Source organism: Cryptotermes secundus, unplaced genomic scaffold, assembly GCF_002891405.2.
Source record: "Cryptotermes secundus unplaced genomic scaffold, Csec_1.0 scaffold760, whole genome shotgun sequence".
In the NCBI taxonomy this organism is placed as follows: Eukaryota; Metazoa; Arthropoda; class Insecta; order Blattodea; family Kalotermitidae; genus Cryptotermes; species Cryptotermes secundus.
Window position 1 is genome coordinate 192,050 of NW_019739971.1, and position 19,076 is coordinate 211,125.

Consider the following 19,076-nt stretch of genomic DNA (forward strand, 5'->3'; position numbering starts at 1 on the left):
AGCAATAATTCTGTCATTACAAGCAATCTTCTTAACAACACTCCTCACTACACTTTTATGCACCACTATTGCCACACCTCTTTCAGCCCGTTCACCTCCGGAATAATACACTGTATAATCACCGCTTCTTATTTCACCTTGTCCTTTCCACCGCACTTCACTGACACCTAGAACAGACACTTCATTCTTCTGCATTTCCGTTTTCAAATTCTCCAATTTTCCTGCTTGATTCAAGGTCCTGACATTCCATGTTCCAATCTTGTATCCATGCTGTTTCTTCTGATCTTCGCACTTTTTCTTGTTGTAACGCCTGCATGACATTTCCTCTAGAAACACTCCCCCCCGGAGATCCGATTGGGGGAGTAGTTTACCTCCGGATTGTTTTGCCTCCAGAGGAAACATCTCGCATATATGGTATCTCTCTTTCCAAAAACAGAGATACCATATTACTTATATCAATAATTAATTCAAATTTGAAATTAATTTGGCATTTCATGTTTGTCTGCATGATGCATGTGAGCTAGGATATCTCTTGCACTAATGTAACTAATTAAACACTGGATTACGAGAGTCAGATTCTTGTCAGAAGTAGAGATTTCCCTTCACCAAAACATCCATACTTTCTCTGTGGCCTGCTCAAAATCCAACCAAATGTCTAATAGGCGTTCATTTTCCTGGATAAAGTAGCCCTTCTGTTTAATATTTAAACATTTGGTTCATGCCTCAAAGAAAACGCTCCATCAAGAAGTCAGGCAGTTAATAAAGTTTGGAAAATTATCACGCTCTGTTCCGAGAACCAGAACAAATTCGTGCATATTGGTATATTGCGAGATGAAAACGTTACATTATTGAGTCTGAAATGAGAATGTATATGCACACAGTGCATTTTAAATATTTAATCACACCAATAAATGAATACTTTATGCCCAGGTACAGAGACATGGGAACGACTCCAGATTCAGGGTCCGAGACCACAGCCTCGGGCAGAGAGTGTGGCACTGGCAGTTTCAGAGTTGCTCCTGCAAGATTCCTTCTGCTGTCAGAGCCACTTTGGTGATACAGCATTGGTGACATCCAGTGGGATCTCATCAGCATCTTCCCATGGTCTCCGCAGCCACCGCTCCCGAGGAGGGGGCTCAGTGGATCGGTGCACAAGCCTCAACCCACGACACACAACCTACCACCCAAACAATCGGGTCTCGCCATGTGAAAGGAAGTATGTGTTCCAACCTACACCTGGCAACTATGTGGATGGGAGTTCCACAAATGGTAGCAATGTGAACCAAGAATTTGGCTGTGGAACAAGGCGATGTTACGGTGGTCAACAGAGTAGTGCAGTGGCATCCACACTCTCAGGACAAACTCAGGCTGCTAGTAGCTTTCTCCGTGAAATATCGAAACTCTCTCAGATCAACTTGTCCAGGCTTAGTCACCATAAGTGTAGTTACAGTGTTTTGAGTAGCAGCAGTCATGATGACAGTACAGAGAGTCTGTTACACCAGCAGTGCACTGGGAGTGAGGAGGGTACGAATCAAGTGACACCCAGTAAAAACACAATGGTCAAATCTCAAAGTGCCAATATCATATCCAGGAGAAGGCAGCAAGAAATTTCTATTGCAACTTCTCCTAGTACCACAGATGAATTCCAAAGGCCAGACAGTGTAGAGGTTGCATCTGTTATGAAGCACCATACTGGATGCCCTAAAGGTCTTCCAAATGTGAGAAAGAAAGTGTCTGTTGCACCAGTAGGTGACAGTAAGTGTGGAGTTTTACCAAGAGATCCTATTTCAGTGCCCAATTTTGGAGCCATCTCATCATTTCCTACTCCTGTTCTTACCCCAGTAGAAGTAACACAGCTTGTCTTTGTGGATACTGATGATGACAATGAGACTGAAGATGTCTTCGCTTCTCAGGATTCTCCTCATGGTAGCAAATGTCATATAATGCAAGTGCAACCCTTGTCATCATCTTCTGGAAATTCGAGAGATTTCTCAGTAATCCACCAGCAGTTCCAGCCACGTTTTGGAGACAGTGTGAAGAGACCGTGTGAGAGCTACACTTCACACATTGTAGCTACAGAAGATGAAGCAGCATCGGTTCCTGTTTATCAGAATGTTGGGAAGACAAGTGGGATACCTAAGTCTTCATCAGTCAGGTTCCGCGGAGGGCAGCTTGTTACTGAATTGGAGGAAACACTGGATGAAACCGTCTCAACTTCAGACTACGCCAGCATTGAAGCAGTAAATCGCATTGCATCTGCCAGTACTTACAGCATGTGCAATAAATCAAGTCCTGTTGAAAATCAGTTCCTGTCATACCAACAAAATGAGGAGTATGGAATGGGAAAATATAGGGAGAAAAATAATGGAAAAGCAAAGACGCCTAACAGAGAGGGTCAGTTTGGTTTTTGCAATCCTAACTATCTCGGGCCTGATATACAGACCATTCTAGCATCAGCAGGCCAAAGGAAGTCTTGGCATGTTACTACACCCACATCAAGTGAAAATGACAGCAGTGTTCCACAAAACAAACAGAACTTCCAGACTTACGCTCGACTCCTCAACAGTCCACCAGACAGTGTACTGGAGGATGCGAGTGGACGCAGCATAAGCAGACAGTTCTACCAGGAAGAACTCATGGAACTACAAAGCTTAGATTCTTCTTTTTCACAACCTCCATCCCTAGCCACAACACCTGGGGGTCCGACTCCAAACAGAAGTAGCTTCATGGAACGAGCACCGCCACAGTTCCTTGCTCTAGGCTCTCCATGTAGTACAAATCCAATGGGTGTTGAGAAGAGGAAGAAGTCTAGAGCCAGTAGTGCAAGTCGGGCAGAAAAGCATATGTTTGGCCATAGCCAGGAACATGAGGATGAGAAGCATGTAAGTTACTTTGGCACACAGCCTTCTGTCCCTTTGTATATGTTTGTGTTAGGAGGTAAGGAACAGGGTCAGGTGACTGTGTTCAAGAGGCCAGTGTCAGTGTGGAAACTTCAGCTTGCGTCCAACATTTTCTGAAAGAAACATCTATCACTTTGTGCCTGCTTGGCTTGATATGCTCTATCCTTGCAGATGTGCAAAAATATGGGCACCAGAAAAATGCACTCTGTGTAAAAGACTAAATTCTTGTTATGAAAATCTGCAATAACCACACCCATGCATCAGACTATAAGTCCGCTTCTGTGCTACCTATTACCTTAAACATTTTCTCACTTGCTTTTCCTTCTTCGTGTGTTACATATTCATTATATACTGACTTCTCTCACCAGTCAATTTGCCCATAATTAGAAGGTTCACTGATTTCTAATTATTTTCATAATTATCATATTTTCATCGTTTGCTAATTAAAGCAGTTTTTGGTTCTTTATTAGTCCAAAGGTTTGCATAAAATTTTTTCCATTCCTCATTTGTGATAGAATTTAAACATACTTTATCTTTTTCTGTTTTATTGATAGATTTTGTTATTTTATATTATTTGTCCTGTCTAGCAGGGACATCGTCCTCTATTTCTGACGTATATTTTCTCATTTGTGTTTATTTGCCTTCCTAACTGTTGTTTTCACGACAACATTTTTGTTTCGCATTTTATTTCATTATCAGCTGTTTTAGAATTAATATAATTCAGATAACTTCTCATTTTCATTAATAATTATTTTAATATTTTCATTCTAGATTCTTAAACTTCTGTTTCGTTACCTTTTTTATATTTACTCAAGTGTTTCTTGATCTGATTTTTAATAAATTTTTTAATCACACCCTCTCTGGAGACTTTCCAGTAACTACAGCACTATTTGAATTCTGCAGTAGTTTCTCATTTCTCTGGATGCTCACCAAAGTTTTGCACCTCTGCTTCTACATCTAGATGGGGAACCTTGGCAAGTTTTAAAAGTTATGATGATTTTGTATAGCATCTCATAATTAGATGCCGTTTATCGAAGAAATCAGTCACTGAACAGAGATGTCATGATATTTAGCTCAATGATAGTATGTTTCTTACTACTGTACCTGGTTCTTTATGTTTCTGCTCTGACTCTCATGAACAGAAACATAAATTAGCATTTAGTGCTATAGATAACCTGACTGATTTTTAATATTTCATTCTTACTCGACCTGTAAATGGTGTAATCTCACCAAATATTCGTGCTTGTTGCACTGTTGATCAGTAATTTGGTGTGATGACATCAGTTTTACCTCAAAAGAGCCTTAGAATATATGACTCAGAGTGAAGATTGTATGAAGATGGTTTTCCATTCAACATGCTTTTGGCAAAGAGCCTGTACATGTTACAGTTTTCAAAGATCTAGGCTTAAAATTTTTATCAAGCTTTTTGATACACCAACATGATTGGAACAGCACACTGCCACACTGCCGAAACATAAAATTGTCAGTCTCAGGATTGAATTTTGCTGTAACATGAAGAGACTTACATCCTCTGAAGGAGGACTTGGTACCGTGATAATGGTTGCTACATTCAGTTCAGCATAGAAGCCCTACAGACTTACTTTTAGATCATAAGAATTAACACTATTTTTAAATAAAATAGACGATAAGTTTGAAGTGCAATAGCTGTCCCTTTTTATTATTGACTGACTTGTACTTTCCAAGAAAGTGCACCATGGATAAGTCAGGTAGTGTGTTCACTGCATTTTAATAACTGATCTAGGTATAGAGGACTAGCCATAGAATGTGTGCAGGATAAAATAAATTACCTGGGCTTCCCTGTATTATAGGGGCCTCACGTAATGTTTAGTTCATATAGAAGATTTTCATTTAAGTATGACATTACTATCCAGAATCCTATTTTCTGGAATATAAAGACATATACACATATTCCAGTGAAAGTCAACCAACATTTCAGAGGAAAATATCGCCTTCATCTTCAGAGTCAAAGAGTAAGCCAAGCAAAAAATGAGAATGAAGAAGTAGCTGCTGCCTCATTCCTGCTAGTTTTTTGTTGAGCATAGTCTTCAACCCTGAAGCTAAAGACGATATATTCCTTTGAAATGTTGGTTGGTTTTCACCAGACTAAATGACATTATATCTCAGCCACCGCTGTAAAACCTCAGATCAAAAATATCACACTGTTACATTTCAGGAATGTTTCTGTTAAGTTTTATAGGTCTTTGTTTTCATTGGAAAGTATACAGTGACTCTGGAAACCAGTTATGCAAATTTGTACTGTATGAAATGGAATTTAGGCTTATTACTAGCTCAGTTTTGAACAAATTCCACAATACAGTTGCGTTCAAGGCTTTTATTGCATATATACATGTCAGAGAATAGGATTTTTTATCAGGTCAGACGAAGAGCCGGATACTAGAATGCATATAAAGCTTCACTGGAAGTGAGAATATTCCAGGTACTCAGTGGGTTGTTCTACCAATTGCATAGAGCATTCAGAATCAAGGACTAAAATATCCATTTACACAATCAGTTTTAAAGATTGAAGTCATTATACAAGTATCAGTTTGTGTAAGTGACAGACATTCTTCCTTTATTCCACAATATAATTTTGGTGGAAATAATGTTGACATAAAATGTTATCCGTCTTGATATATGTTGTTTGTGTTTAATATGTTTTATGTTTACTTAAACTCAAAGGCATATTTTATTGGACTAAGTATAGGAAGCCAAAGTTCATTTTGTGATAATCTAGCAATTAAAATAAAGTATTTGCATGTTCTGAATACAGATGAGTGTTGATAAATTGTTTTAACGTTTCTTCAAGCAGTGGCTGAATGTTTAAATAATTATTATGTATAAAGTTATGTTTAGTTTCTAGTAAACAGTCTTTATTAGCTGTGGATTACGCTTTCCTTTCACCTAGTCATGGTGATGGTAATACTCAAAGCAAATTAACTAAATTCTGTATATGTAGATGCAACTGTTGCTGGAAAGGAGTTATGATAAATGTAAAACTTTATTCAAGATGAGTTGTGATTTAATAGTGTTACAGGCAGATGTCAGGCTGCAGGATGTCATTTTATTGTGTGATAACTGAATATTCATGGTAAGAGGTGGGAGGGGAAAGGAAGTAACTCACTTTTAGTCAGAAACCTTCATAGCTCCTGCTATGAGGGAGTCCTCATTTGATAGCTCCATGGAGCAGACTCCTCAGGAAGCTAATAATTGCTCATTTTATCAAGAAATTCCCCACCTTTATGAAACCTGAGAGTTCATTACTATGAGCCCACCACTGGACCCTATCCTTAGCTGGGTGAATTCAGTCTACACTGGCAGGGGAGGACAAGACAGACATCTGTAAACCCCCCCCCCCATTTTAGGAAGAAATCAGTATTATGAAAAGAAGTAAATATACAAAATATTAAGATCACATTCAAACTTATTTTTTAATTATTCTTCTATCCAGCAGAGACCCATACCTTTAGTGTGAAATTAAGTGATCTTAAAATGGCTTAAACTATGCGTGTAAGCCTTGGAAAATGTCCTTATAGCGCTGTAGTCCACACTCTGACGTTTGTATATACAGGAGTTTATAAAAAGTGAAACAGTCTTCAGTTTTTGCAGTAAAAGTGATGTATACATGTTCTGATTATGATACTGGTGATGACTATTAATACATTCTGTCCTAATGACTAATTTGTTTAACATACATATTAAAAACATACATATTAAAAAAGCATTATAGTCCTGGATTCTTCTTTGAGAATGAAAGGTGGTTGTGCTCTAATATAACAAGCTATTTGATAAAATAGCCAATAACTTAAAAGTTCTGCCCATAATAATTCAAGCATGGTTTGCAGTACATATGTGCTAATACGTAGTAGAGTCGTTAAGTTTGTGGAATGTGGTTTTATTGCATCATACTACAAGGTATTCACATACACTTACTTACACAGATCCACATTGGCCCTCAAAATAGTTGCCGTTGGCTGCTATGCAAGTCTGCCAACGTTGATATAGCTGCCAAAAACATTGCTGAAACATATTGGCAGGATATTGTGGCAATGACCACCTCCTCAGACGACTGAAATCTATGACCATGTAGCTTTACTTTCAAGCGGTGAAAGAGCAAGAAATCGCATGGTGCAAGATCAGGTGATTACGTAGGGTTTGGCAAAACGGTGACCTGTTGCCTTGCCAGTTCCTCTTGGACAAGAATAGAAGGATGTGCAATGGCACTGTCATGTAGCAACTGCCAATTCTTCCTTCGCCAAATGTTTTGCTAGGGGATTTGCCTAGTTTTTGGCAGAACTTGATGTTTGCCCGTTGTTCAGACTGCCACATTTTCGATTTCTGCCACTTGCATTTAACTTCAGTTCACAATAGAGGTTGTAGTTCTACTTACACTGTTTGCACACAACTGCCTCTTGCTGTGACAAGAGATGAACCAACAGGGCATCATATCGTGCCTCAACCTATCTGCTGTTGTGCACTGCAACGACGCTTTGCGGCCATTCCACGAACTTATTGACTGTGGTAATATAAGGGACAATCGAGTGATTTAAAGTGTTCTGCTTTTGAGATGAAAATTGTAGAAGCCAATATCAAAAATATCTGAGTGAATTATCTGTACCAATGTATTTAAAAATTATGGCAGCCTTAATTCCTTCATTTCTTTATGTATGTAATTGAGGAACAAATTAGACTGAATGAATCCAGTGAATAAGTATCTCCTTGCTCTTCATTTTAAGCAATTTACTCTTTATTTTCATTTAGCAATAATTTTGTGATATAACAAACTAGAAATGTGAGTTTCTTCTTATTTCTCCTTAACCTCTAAACAGTAGATCTTCATGAATTAAAAATCAAGTGCTTGCTGCATGAAACTTGAGCATATTGCTAAACAGGAAGCATGAAGCATTCAGATTGTTCATACATTTCATCTCATAGTATTTTCTATTATAACAGATTATTGAGGTGTTAGGAAATCCCTCTCAGTAATATCATATTTTTATGCAAGTATCAATTTCTGTGCAGTATGTATGTGTGAGACAAGTTTAAGTTACAGTTTATGGTGTTATGTCTCATTTATCAGTCTTAGACCCTGTACTCTTGAAAGTACTGAACTATCATTTCTCTTAATTTTTAATATATCCATATTTTTCATACTCATGTCCACAACCAAACTTTCAATATGTTCTCTTAGTTCAAACTAAGAAAGGTGATGTTGCAGATAAAAGGTATCACTTTTGAATCTCCATTATGACTTCCAAAAGCACTTGTTATTCTCTGCACTGGGAACAAGATAATATAATAGTTCCTCTGAGCTCTCTCTTGAGTACATGTCACAGCAGCACACCTAACTCGCATTCTGGAAAGTCTTTTTGTTGCATTCCAGTTTATTCTGCAGGATGTTCCTCAGTTTGAGAAAGTGCCAGGGGAATATGTTAAAATCAGCCAAGATTGCTTCCTTCCCAAACATGATTTATCATTCATGTGAATAAAAAATCATAGGAATAGGCAACCAATATTTTATGTATATAATCTGCAATTACCGTTTAATGTGTCATGAGAGGTTTGTAACATTTCTGTTCCGAACTTACTCAGTGAAATTTGGAGACAGAGGCTTTATCCTGTTTCACACCATATTATAGAAACTTCATGTCCTGGCAGTCTTGGTTCAGTGTTTATTTTCGAAGTCTAGTCATTAAACGCATAATCCTGTTTATAATTAAAAGTTGCTCATTCTTCTTGTTTCCTCTTTAAACGGAGAAGTGTAAACGTCTCACACACATTAAATAATATCAGATATACAAATTGTACGATGATGCCATTTGAAATTAGTTTCCCAGTTATGGTTGGTTGTTTAATAAGACTGTACAAATTGACAAAAATTAATGCAAATGTAAATGTGTTATTGTTATAGAAAGTGGCAGATACTTACTCCACATAAACACTGTAACAGTCAGAATGAATATTCAACATTAACATTCCTTTTCCTAATGTGTTGTCAGTTATGTGAATACGTAAGTCTTTGGTATATTCTGTATAAGCACTGAAGCGTATTTTATGGGTATAACTTGGCATGTGTAACGCTTTTACATGATTACTGGTAAACAATCTAAATAGCAATTAAAAGAGTAAACTCTTCAAAATTCTGCCATAGAGTTTTACATCATGTATGGACAGCGATTAGCATATCAGTGCCTGAGTGGATCATTCAACACAAAAGCAGAAAGTTAAGAAATGTGAATGCTGTAGAATTTAACTCTTCTGCCAAGAATGTCGTAGTATTATTGGCTGGTTCAGAAACCGAATTATTAAGTACTTGCTATCATCTTTAGCTGTCTTTAATCTGAACTCTGGTTCTATGCTTATACAGTGAGTTGTCTGAACAGCTTGGCTGTGAAGTGAACTTATGAAATGCTTGTGTGGGATGTCAATGTTTGCTGAGACAACCACTTCAAACTACAACCACAAATGTCCATCGCACTTAAGACACGTATTATGGATGAGCCAGGAGCATGTCTGAATAGTATCAGCAACGACTCCTTTCGTAGCGCCCAGTTCGGTCCGGCGGTGACAGTGAAAATTGCAGGCCCTGAAAAGGGCCGTCTGTTCAATTGCATCTTCTTGTAGCAGCCCGAGGCTTCCTTACAGCCGCTCGGCAGTTACAAGCTGGCAGGATAGCGGTGCATGCACCGGTAGAATCAGCTGCCTACGGTGCGGGAGCTGGCAGGGTCGGCTGTTTACTGGCGCTGTTACTGGAGAGTTACGGCAGCGGCTGCTTCATGATGTCAGTGTAGCTATGATGGCTGTGATTGGTGGACTGATGATAAGCCAAAAGTCAAAATCACATTTTGACTGACTGACAATTGGTCAGTCAGTCATCAAATCTTGGTGTTGAGCCCAATCTGGAGCTCATGACTAGATATTTATTACTGTTTGACAGTTATGGTGGTGTTTCTGTGGGGGGCCCTCTAACAAGAGGATGGGTCTGTCTTTTGTATAAGCTGCTGGTCCTTGCCAGAGCAGTCTTTCTTGGGTCCGAGTCCCATAGTACTTGCGACCATATTTTACTGTCTCACATTTGAGACTTCCCTTTTCATTGCCTCCTATGACTCGCAGGGTCACAGTGGAGGTATTCGACTCTGCCTCCACATGGGTGATGATAAGCCAGTTGGAGGTCCGCATTTTTATACCATTACTGCTGGGCGGAGCTGGCGATGGAGCTGTGATTATGAGCACTGATTGGCTAGTGCTTGTGTTGATCTCCAAAGGGCTGGACTGCAAGTGATATATAAATATTGCCTCGTCCTGTTATGAGGTGTGAGTTGTCTGTTGTCTGTTAGACTGGTGAAGCTGTGTGTTAGAATGTGGGAGGTTCCCACACTTGTAAACCCAATTTTATAAGAGGTCTCTGTCACTTGAGTCTGCATTCACGAAAGAAATAATTGTGATTATGTCCATGGATTGTGTTAACAGTAAGGCAATGTGTTGGTGATGGTGTTATTTACATAGTGAAATCCTACAAACAACTTGATCTTGTTGGTCTACAGGTATTGACAGTAGTCTGTTGAGAGTTGTTTTAAATGGTGACACCATGCTGTAAAGGAATGGTTTCAAAGGAATGGTTTGCTGACATTTTGGAGTTTTCTTCCCCATCTTAACTGGGTGGCATGCAACTTTTGCTGCTAATTTACAAACCTTGCATATTAATTTATCACAACACAGTGTCAACACAAGTCTGAGACTTCATCTTGTCATTTACTGCTGTCTGATCATTCATGTCAATGCACAGTACACGACACAAACTAATAATAACATTCACAGTAAATATACCATCATAAATTTCTTCAGCTGAAGTGAAAGGAATGCTAATTAGTTGACATTTGGATGACAATCAAAATTGAAGCCTATATAGTGTTTCTAGATCATTTAATAAGATGTAATTAGAGAAGCTATGAGGATTGTTTACCGGGGGACAGGTTAATAATGTAAAGAGCCTGCCCTTATTGCAACTCTATGTGTGTTCTGGTAATTATAAGGAAGCTCCTACTTATATCCTGCCGATTAAAATTCCATCCATACTGAATGTGTATGTCAATTTCGTCACTGGTTCAACATGGTAGTAAACACTGAAAGACTCTGCTACTTTGAATATAATAATTTGAACAAAAAAATGTGTGAAGTGGGAAAGAAAGATTCTTTATTCATAACTGGAATGTTGATGTACAGTTTCTGCAATTTTAATATGTAATATGAAGAAGGAAGTCCAGATTACATTTGTATTATTTAGTAATGAAACAGGAGTAATTATATAACATAATCTTCTTCCTAAAGTAAGGATGTAATTGTTAGATCCAAAGTACAGGGTTACTATAAATGACTCTTTCGTTTTTAAAACGCTATATTTTCCAAAACATTATATGTACAAATATGATTGATATATAAAAAGAACCGTAAACTTACCAACTTTTCTTAACACACTACAAATGTTCTGTGTGTGCCCCATGGGTCACACGACACACGTCCAGGCGGTAGTCGAGCTCATTCCACACATTTTGTAGCATTATTTTGTCAATGGTCATCACTGCAGCATCGATGCGTTCCCTCAGCTCTAGTAGTGTTCTTGGCAGTGGGGGGTATGTAAACATGATCCTTAATGTACCCCCAAAGGAGGAAGTCACAAAGCGTTAGATCAGGTGATCTGGAGGGCCAAGTGTACAGATCTACGTCATTCTCACCAACATGCCCAAACCAGCGATGCCGAAGTTCATTGTTTAGGTAGCGACGAACATTGATGTTCCAATGAGGGGGTGCCCCGTCTTGTTGGAAGACAAAATCCCCGGAATCAGCAGCCAGTTGTGGAAACAACCATAACTGAATGCGCGTTGCACTGCTATAACAGACGAACATCTCGCATATTCCAACAAACAAAAACTCTTTTCTTGCTTTGTCGCCATTTTGTAAACTGAACTCATGCTGCCAACTGTGCACACAAGACAAACTTGGTGAGTTTACGGTTCTTTTTATATGTTAATCATATTTGTATGTATAATACTTTGGAAAATACAGCGTTTTAAAAACGAATGAATCATTTATAGTGGCCCTGTATTTTGGAACGAATTTGGCAAGTGCATTTGTTAATGTTGTTAGTGCCGTGTAAAATCTTGATATTATTTGTCGTTGATGAAAGCAACTTGTGTTATTTCAGTGTTCATTGTCTTATCTTCTGAATATGCAGTGAGAAGAATGTTATTTAACTTAGAGTTAGGAGTTAGGCTGTGGTGGTATATTGAGTCAGCCAGAGGAGAGGTGGGGAATAAGAGTTGTAACTCGTAATTTTGTGAACCTTCTGTTCACAGAAGAAAGACATGGTACTCGGTCATTCTTTAAATGGAAAGTAGTTACTAAAACTGATATAATTATAATGGAAATCTTAAAACTTAATCCAAGATTAGGAATCCCGACTTTCTGTTTTCTACAATTACCTTAATTTCTGTCACCCTAGGCCACAGATCTTCTCTGATGACATACTGTCTGTACATTGTGAGTTTTATTTATGACAGAAGTGACTAATTTCACTCACCCACAACCTGGAGGGTCAAAGCTGTTCCTAATGTAGAAGAGTGAACTTAACAGCAAACCCTGTATATTTGTGAGACATATATAATCTGGCTTCTGACTTTTGACTTCTTGGACAAAGTTCCTTGTGCTTCCAGAAGTACTTCCTCTGCCACAAAGGAGCTCTAAGCTTCATCAGAGAATGCAGTCCCCTCCATAGTTAAGAGGTAATGTCATTCAGAGTGGTTTATCCACCTAAATGATTTAGCGTTAGCTTAAAATATTTTATAACCATTATCTTTTTAACACTCAGAAATTACCATAAATTCTATCCAAGAATCAACACAGTCTTATGGAACCAAACGTCAGAGCTGTGCGACTTGTAATTTATGGAAAGAAAAAAAAAATACAATACTGAGAAAATATTAACAAGGACATACTATGTTCCTGTATTTCACAGCATTCTCAAACTGACTTCAGTCTGTGTGTCATTATACAGTTCAGTCATCTGAGAGCTTGCCTCAAATCGTTGGGTCGCTAGAATGAAAGAAAGAGATGCCCATGTTGTTTTTACTATGCTATTGTATTTGACCTATGTAGTGAGTAGTCATTCACTTTGTCTTGGTATATTCTGTCAAGTTTGTCATGTGTGAATTACACACCGGAAGAATATGAATATTACTATTTACAGCATCTGCTGTGATCTGGGTGGCTTTTATTTATGGTTCATAGGATTATAGGCTTGTCACTTCCACAGGCCAGCTGCATGTGTCTTGGTGTGAGGAACATTGGACTTGGTGCAGCTGCTCAGCAAGCACTCAGGTTATTGCACTGTGCTTGTGAATTGTTAAAATCCTCTGCATCATCAGTCAAGAGCTAACTCTGAATTTCCTTGCTTTACATGTTGATGCACGAGTATTGCTACAGTTTCTGCTGATTAAAATTTATGCAATTTTATTTCCCACAGCAGTGAACTGATTGGCTACAGGTATAACGGCCCTTGACTGATTTGTCAACATGGTTAGAGTTTTTCTCTTTACTATAATATTTTGAATATCTCTTGAACCTCTCAGTGAATAATTAAAGATGTTGCCCATTGTACAGGCTAGTTACAAATTTATGTATGATACATAGGATCCCTGCAAAAGAGTTTCTTAATTTTGTAAACTCAACCAGTAGTACCACACCATACTAAACAAAAGAAATTTGTTTTGTCATAACTTAATTAATTAGAGTGTGAGTAAGATAATGGTCTTCACTGAAGTCACTGTTTAAGTTTTGATCATATTAACACTCATTAAGGTGCCATGAGTATGGTTGCCAGATTTGTAACACAGCTGTCAAGTGCTGTGCCATAGCTCAAGCGGTTAGTCGCTGGCTTCCCACCACTGTGGCCCGGGTTCGATCCCAGGTCTGGTCAAGTGGGATTTGTGGTTAACAAAGTGGCACTGGGCAGGTTTTCTCCGAGTACTTCGGTTTCCCCTGCCAATCTTCATTCCACCAATTGCTCCACAATCACCCTCACCTATCATCTGGGGCTGGTACAATAGACCAGAAGTGGCCTTAGTACAAGGGACTTTGTCCCACCCCACTAGCATTAAAAAGAAAAAGACAGCTGCCATAGTGTGATGAAGAAGTGGGTGGGTGATGCAGTGGTGAAAACAAACAGAAGAAATAGGTACGTGATGTGCTCTTTAGTTTCTGCATCCTGTTGTGTGTGTTAAAGATCTGTACTATGGGAATGATATATGTAATAATTCAATGCAAACTGATGCAACTTCAAACACAATACAGTTACAGTATGAAGTTCAGTAATATCTTTCTTATTTGTGCATGTTCACCTGATGATGACTATTGTGGTGTGAAATCATTGTGCATGTGCAAGGTGCACAGTCACAACAACAAAAAACTTCTCCAGTATTGTTGCATGGCGGTACATGTTTACCAAGCTGTTGCCTAGAAATGCAATGAAGTGACATGCTGTGATCTACTTGAAAGCCCAACAGACTTGCATTTAGTAAGTTTCTTTCCTCAGCGTGTTTTTAAATTGTTCTTAAAATCATCTGAAATAGTTTTCCCCTAACAAGAGGCTGATCGGACATAAATTTTGGATCTTTGCTGGGTTTCGGCAGAGTTACGATATTTGCCTCCTCCTAAGAAGCCGGGAAGTGAACAAGCCGAAGGCAGTGATTGAATAAATGTGTTAAACACACAAGAGGTCTTCTTGGAAGATGCTGGAATCATTCATTTGGAATGCCATCAAAACCAGAGGCATTTCCTGATTTCAAGGATTGTATTTCTTTTGACACGTCACAGGGTCGGAATTTAACAGGGATTTCTTCATCGACAGTAGCCAGCAGGGCTTCGACTTTAGCCTCCACGTGTCTTCTGTGGTCACAATCACACAAGTCTTGCACTTTGAGCTGGTTTTATAAGCAGTCTGTGATTATGTTGCCTTTAACGACTAGATGAAATATTGGGCCTAAGGAAGCATGATTTTGCAGATGACGCCTTTGACCCTCCCTTTTGCCCAAAATGGGCAAAAACAATGTTCCAGCCGTCAAGTACTTGTTTTTAATATTAATTTAGCTCTAAATGTAAATATATTCCAACATAATTTATCAGCCTTTTATTTAGTATTATATATTTTGCATGAATTTTGTTAACTACTGCATTGCTACGTTCCGTTTTCGTAGCACACCGTCTTACCGGATGGCAGTACGTAGGCCCGGCATTGGTAGTTGAGTCATGTATCAACGATTACTATTAATACACAGCCCAGATCAATGAAGGGATGTAACAATTATTTGTGAATACTGTCCAGCAGGCCCGTGAAACTCCCATGTTATTTGTGGGCAACATGGTCATGACACCACGGTGCAATGCTTCTGCCATCTCTATGCATCCTACATCAACTAAATTTAAAATGGCCGACAGGGCTGAGAGCACAATCGGTAAGCAGGTATGCTAACAGAGCAACTATCTTGAGTGCTCCCCCCCCTCCATGCTTTCTTCGCTAGAATAGCAATAAATACTTTTACAACCAGATCTCTTGTACTACAGAGGTTTCCACGTCCCACCAAACCTATTTCTATTTTTGAAATGTGTTCAATATCACTAGTCAAGAAGGATGAGGTTGGCAGGGCATGTAGCACGAATGGAGGAGGCAAGGAATGCATATAGGATATTGGTGGGAAAGCCAGAAGGAAAGAGAATACTGGGAAGACCAAGGTGTAGGTGGGTGGACAATATTAAAATGTATCCTAGAGAGATAGGATGGTATGGTATTGATTGGATTGATTTTGCTCAGGATAGGGACCAGTCGGGGGCTCTTGTGAACACAGGTTCCATAAAAGGCTGGAAAATTCTTGAGTTTCTGCACAATGGGCAGGTTCTCAAGAAGGGCTCAGCTCCATAAGTAAGTTCAGTATCACTTCACCCATATCCTTTGGGTTGCATTTGAGTGAAGTGCTATTAAACTTGGTCCCCCACCCTTTCAAAAAAAAAAAAATAACGGAATAGGAGCCTCTGCAGCTCTGGAATAGAAGAGTTTTTTTCCCCTTGGCACTACAGCCCCAGTGGGCCTAGGCCTACCTCCATGAACTTCTCCAATAGAAGAGATTAGGTTGCAAATTATTTATCTGGAGAAAGTTTCTCACCAGTGCCTGCAAAGTCATAACCTTTCTTTCACATGAAACACCTCTTTAACCAAAGGCACTGAACATTGTGAACTGTAACATACATGGAATACTTGTATTTAGGAAAGCTGAGGGTGGGGAAACTTGAAAGAAAAATCTGTTTCCATCAGAGATACATACAGTATATTAAACCCCATAATTTCCTCATAACCTACACCTGAAAGCCATACAGAACACACTTTTTCGGTTACATTTAAGTATTATAAATTATGTATTGTAAGCAACAATACTCATGTTCCCATATAATATTATTTTCATTAGAATGATGGAATTTTAGAATGTGAAGTGAAATACACTCTTGTCAACAAGATTAAGACTGCATTTAATGATAAAAGAAAATCTTCACCAGTTCAGTACTGGGCAGAATAATATGGCGGAAATAATAATATATCTTAAAGAAATATAATGAATACTGAAAGTCTGTTATCTATTCATCTTCCAGATCAGTATTGGATACGATTATATAGCAAAAATTAATAACATATCTTAAAGAAATGAAATTAATACTGAAATGTTCACCAGTTCAGTACAGGTAGGATTACATGGCAGAAGTAAGAGAAAGAATACATCTGTAACAACAAAAGTGAATAACAATGTAACGAAAATGAAATAGGTAAAGAAATTACATAAATTGTCCTACCCACATTCAATCCTGATACTGATTCTGCTTCTCAGAGTTTCACACTGAGGTGGATAACTTGAACTTTGCAAGTCAATTATAAAGTAATGCCTCTTCATTCTTGCCTACACATAAACAAGACCCATGTGTGTCAGAAATCAATTTCCCACACAATTCTCGATTGAAATTTAATTACTTGAAGATGACAACAGTGAAGAACCAAGGGCATGTCAGTCACAGGAAAGAAATGCAAAGGGTATTTTGGTAGGATAAATTGAAGGATCTGTTGGGGATACAAATAGAATATTTAGATGGATGTTGGGAGAAATGGAGCCAAAGGGGTGGAGTGTGGACAGGATTCTTTTATTATTTTTATTGGAGTGAGAGACCATTTGATACTCTGGCTAGTTGTAGCTTATTGTACCAAACCTAGATGATGGTGATTGTAGAGCAGTTGGTGGAATGAAGATTGGCAGGGGAAATCGAAGTACTTGGAGAAAATCTATCCTAGCACTACTTTCTGTCCACCACAAATGCCACATGACGAGGCCTGGGAAGCTAGGGCAGGAGTTATGTAGTTCAGAATAAGGGACAATGAGTTCTGTGAGAACAATGCAATGAGGTCGCGGGTGCCATGAAATGGTAATCTCTTCTGTCACTGAGCAGCTGTTTGCAGGGAGTCAGCACAATGAACTTGGTCCTGATGTATGCCATCAATGTAGAATTCTGTGCCTGTAGGCAATAATGAATTTCATGGCCGTAAACGTACAGGTGGGCGGCTATAAGACGCAGTGGAGATTTCTCTGTGGTCAGGGACCATAAAACAGTGCGTATAAGTTCAAATTACAATTTCCGTTAGTATAATCAGGCATGTTAGCGCATTTTTGCTGAGAGAAAAATCAGAGTTTCGGTCGAAGGTGAAACGTTTACGCCAAAAGAAAAGGAGTGCCACGCATTGTACAGCGTACGTATAAATAAACCTCCCCCCCCTCAAAAATACTAGTGTATATCTAGCTGTGTTTGTTGCTGGCATGTATGTATATGCGACTGAGAGCAAAGAAGGGTATGTTCTCAGACAGAACGCTGCAGCGAGGTCTGGATGCGACTGAGACGCAGTGTGAGCACTGGAACAAATGTGACAGTCAAAACCTTTTACAATTCTCCATGGGACTATGGTCCTCTTTAGCCATTTCAGAAGGGTGACTGGTTTATTGGGGAGACAGATTTATTATCATGTTATGACTTGCTTTTCTCATCTGAACGGAACCAACTGCCTTGTTTTGTTACCTGCAGCTTGGGTGACCAGAAGGGACAAGGCCACCATGGGAGGAAAGTCTGTAGTTTGCCGAAGATGTAAATTTTGTGCTGCTGATAAGTGTAGCTGTCATAAAAGTGTCTCCGGAAGGGTGTAATTGGACCCTGAACTAAGAAATAACCGCTTTCACATGTGGGGTTCCGGCTTCCATTTCTTGGGATCTCTTTATTCTCAAAGTTCGTTACATGACTGGCTTGTGCTGATTGCATGATGAATTTGGCTAGTTAAAATCAGCCAATAGGAAACTATTCTTGTCTGGGAGAGAGGCCATCGATTCAGATCATTCACAGGGGATGAAGCGACACTCCCGCAGGATACCAGTCTTCAGAAACTTGGCGTTTTGAATTCATTGGAGGCAGACATCATTGGGCTGCACTCCTCAAGTTTATCTAAATTCATAAGTCCTTCACCTTGGTTCAATAAATCTTTGATAGTAATAAAGGGCCACATTACTCCGTGCTCGCTAATGAAGTTATAATATTTCGCTTCTGAAATAAACAATTTGTGGAGAGTGGAAATCGTGTTGTTGATTTCGAGCAGTGGACCGGCTTTAAGTGTACAGTTTCCGGTTGCCTCAGTTATTACCTTAACACGATCCTGATAAGAGTCAAGTGGTCTACCGAAGCCGGCAAATAAGTCCAAAGATAGAAGGGGGACGGTTACACAAAAGAAATGAAATTTTATGTCAAGAGCGTTAGATCGGTTGGGTGTCATCTCATATTGAACGGACGAAGAGCCCCCTTCGTGAGTCATGTACATCTGTATATTTTTCGGTAAGAGGATTAGATACACAAATGATCAAAGCCAGTGCCTTCACAAAATTCATTAAAGCATGTCTTTCAAAGAAAAGAGCGATTAAGCTGTAAGATGAAATGTACAGTCCACAGAGCATTATTCAAGTCTGAAACGTCGTATGCTTGCCTTGGGATTTGGGGCAAATACCCACGTTTCGAAAGTGCAGTACTTATAAATCA

General features: G+C 39.0%; 1 protein-coding gene across 2 annotated transcripts in view; it reads left to right on the forward strand.

The window, feature by feature from the left end:
- LOC111872219 overlaps positions 1-6,867 on the forward strand; it is a 174,989-nt gene extending 168,122 nt beyond the window's left edge. For both annotated transcript variants that reach the window (XM_023865881.2, XM_023865882.2), the window contains one exon: positions 931-6,867. In XM_023865881.2, the coding sequence (XP_023721649.1) occupies positions 931-3,017 (2,087 nt within the window). In that variant the 3' untranslated portion in view covers positions 3,018-6,867. The remainder of the gene's footprint in view (positions 1-930) is intronic.
- The last annotated feature ends 12,209 nt before the right edge of the window (positions 6,868-19,076 follow it).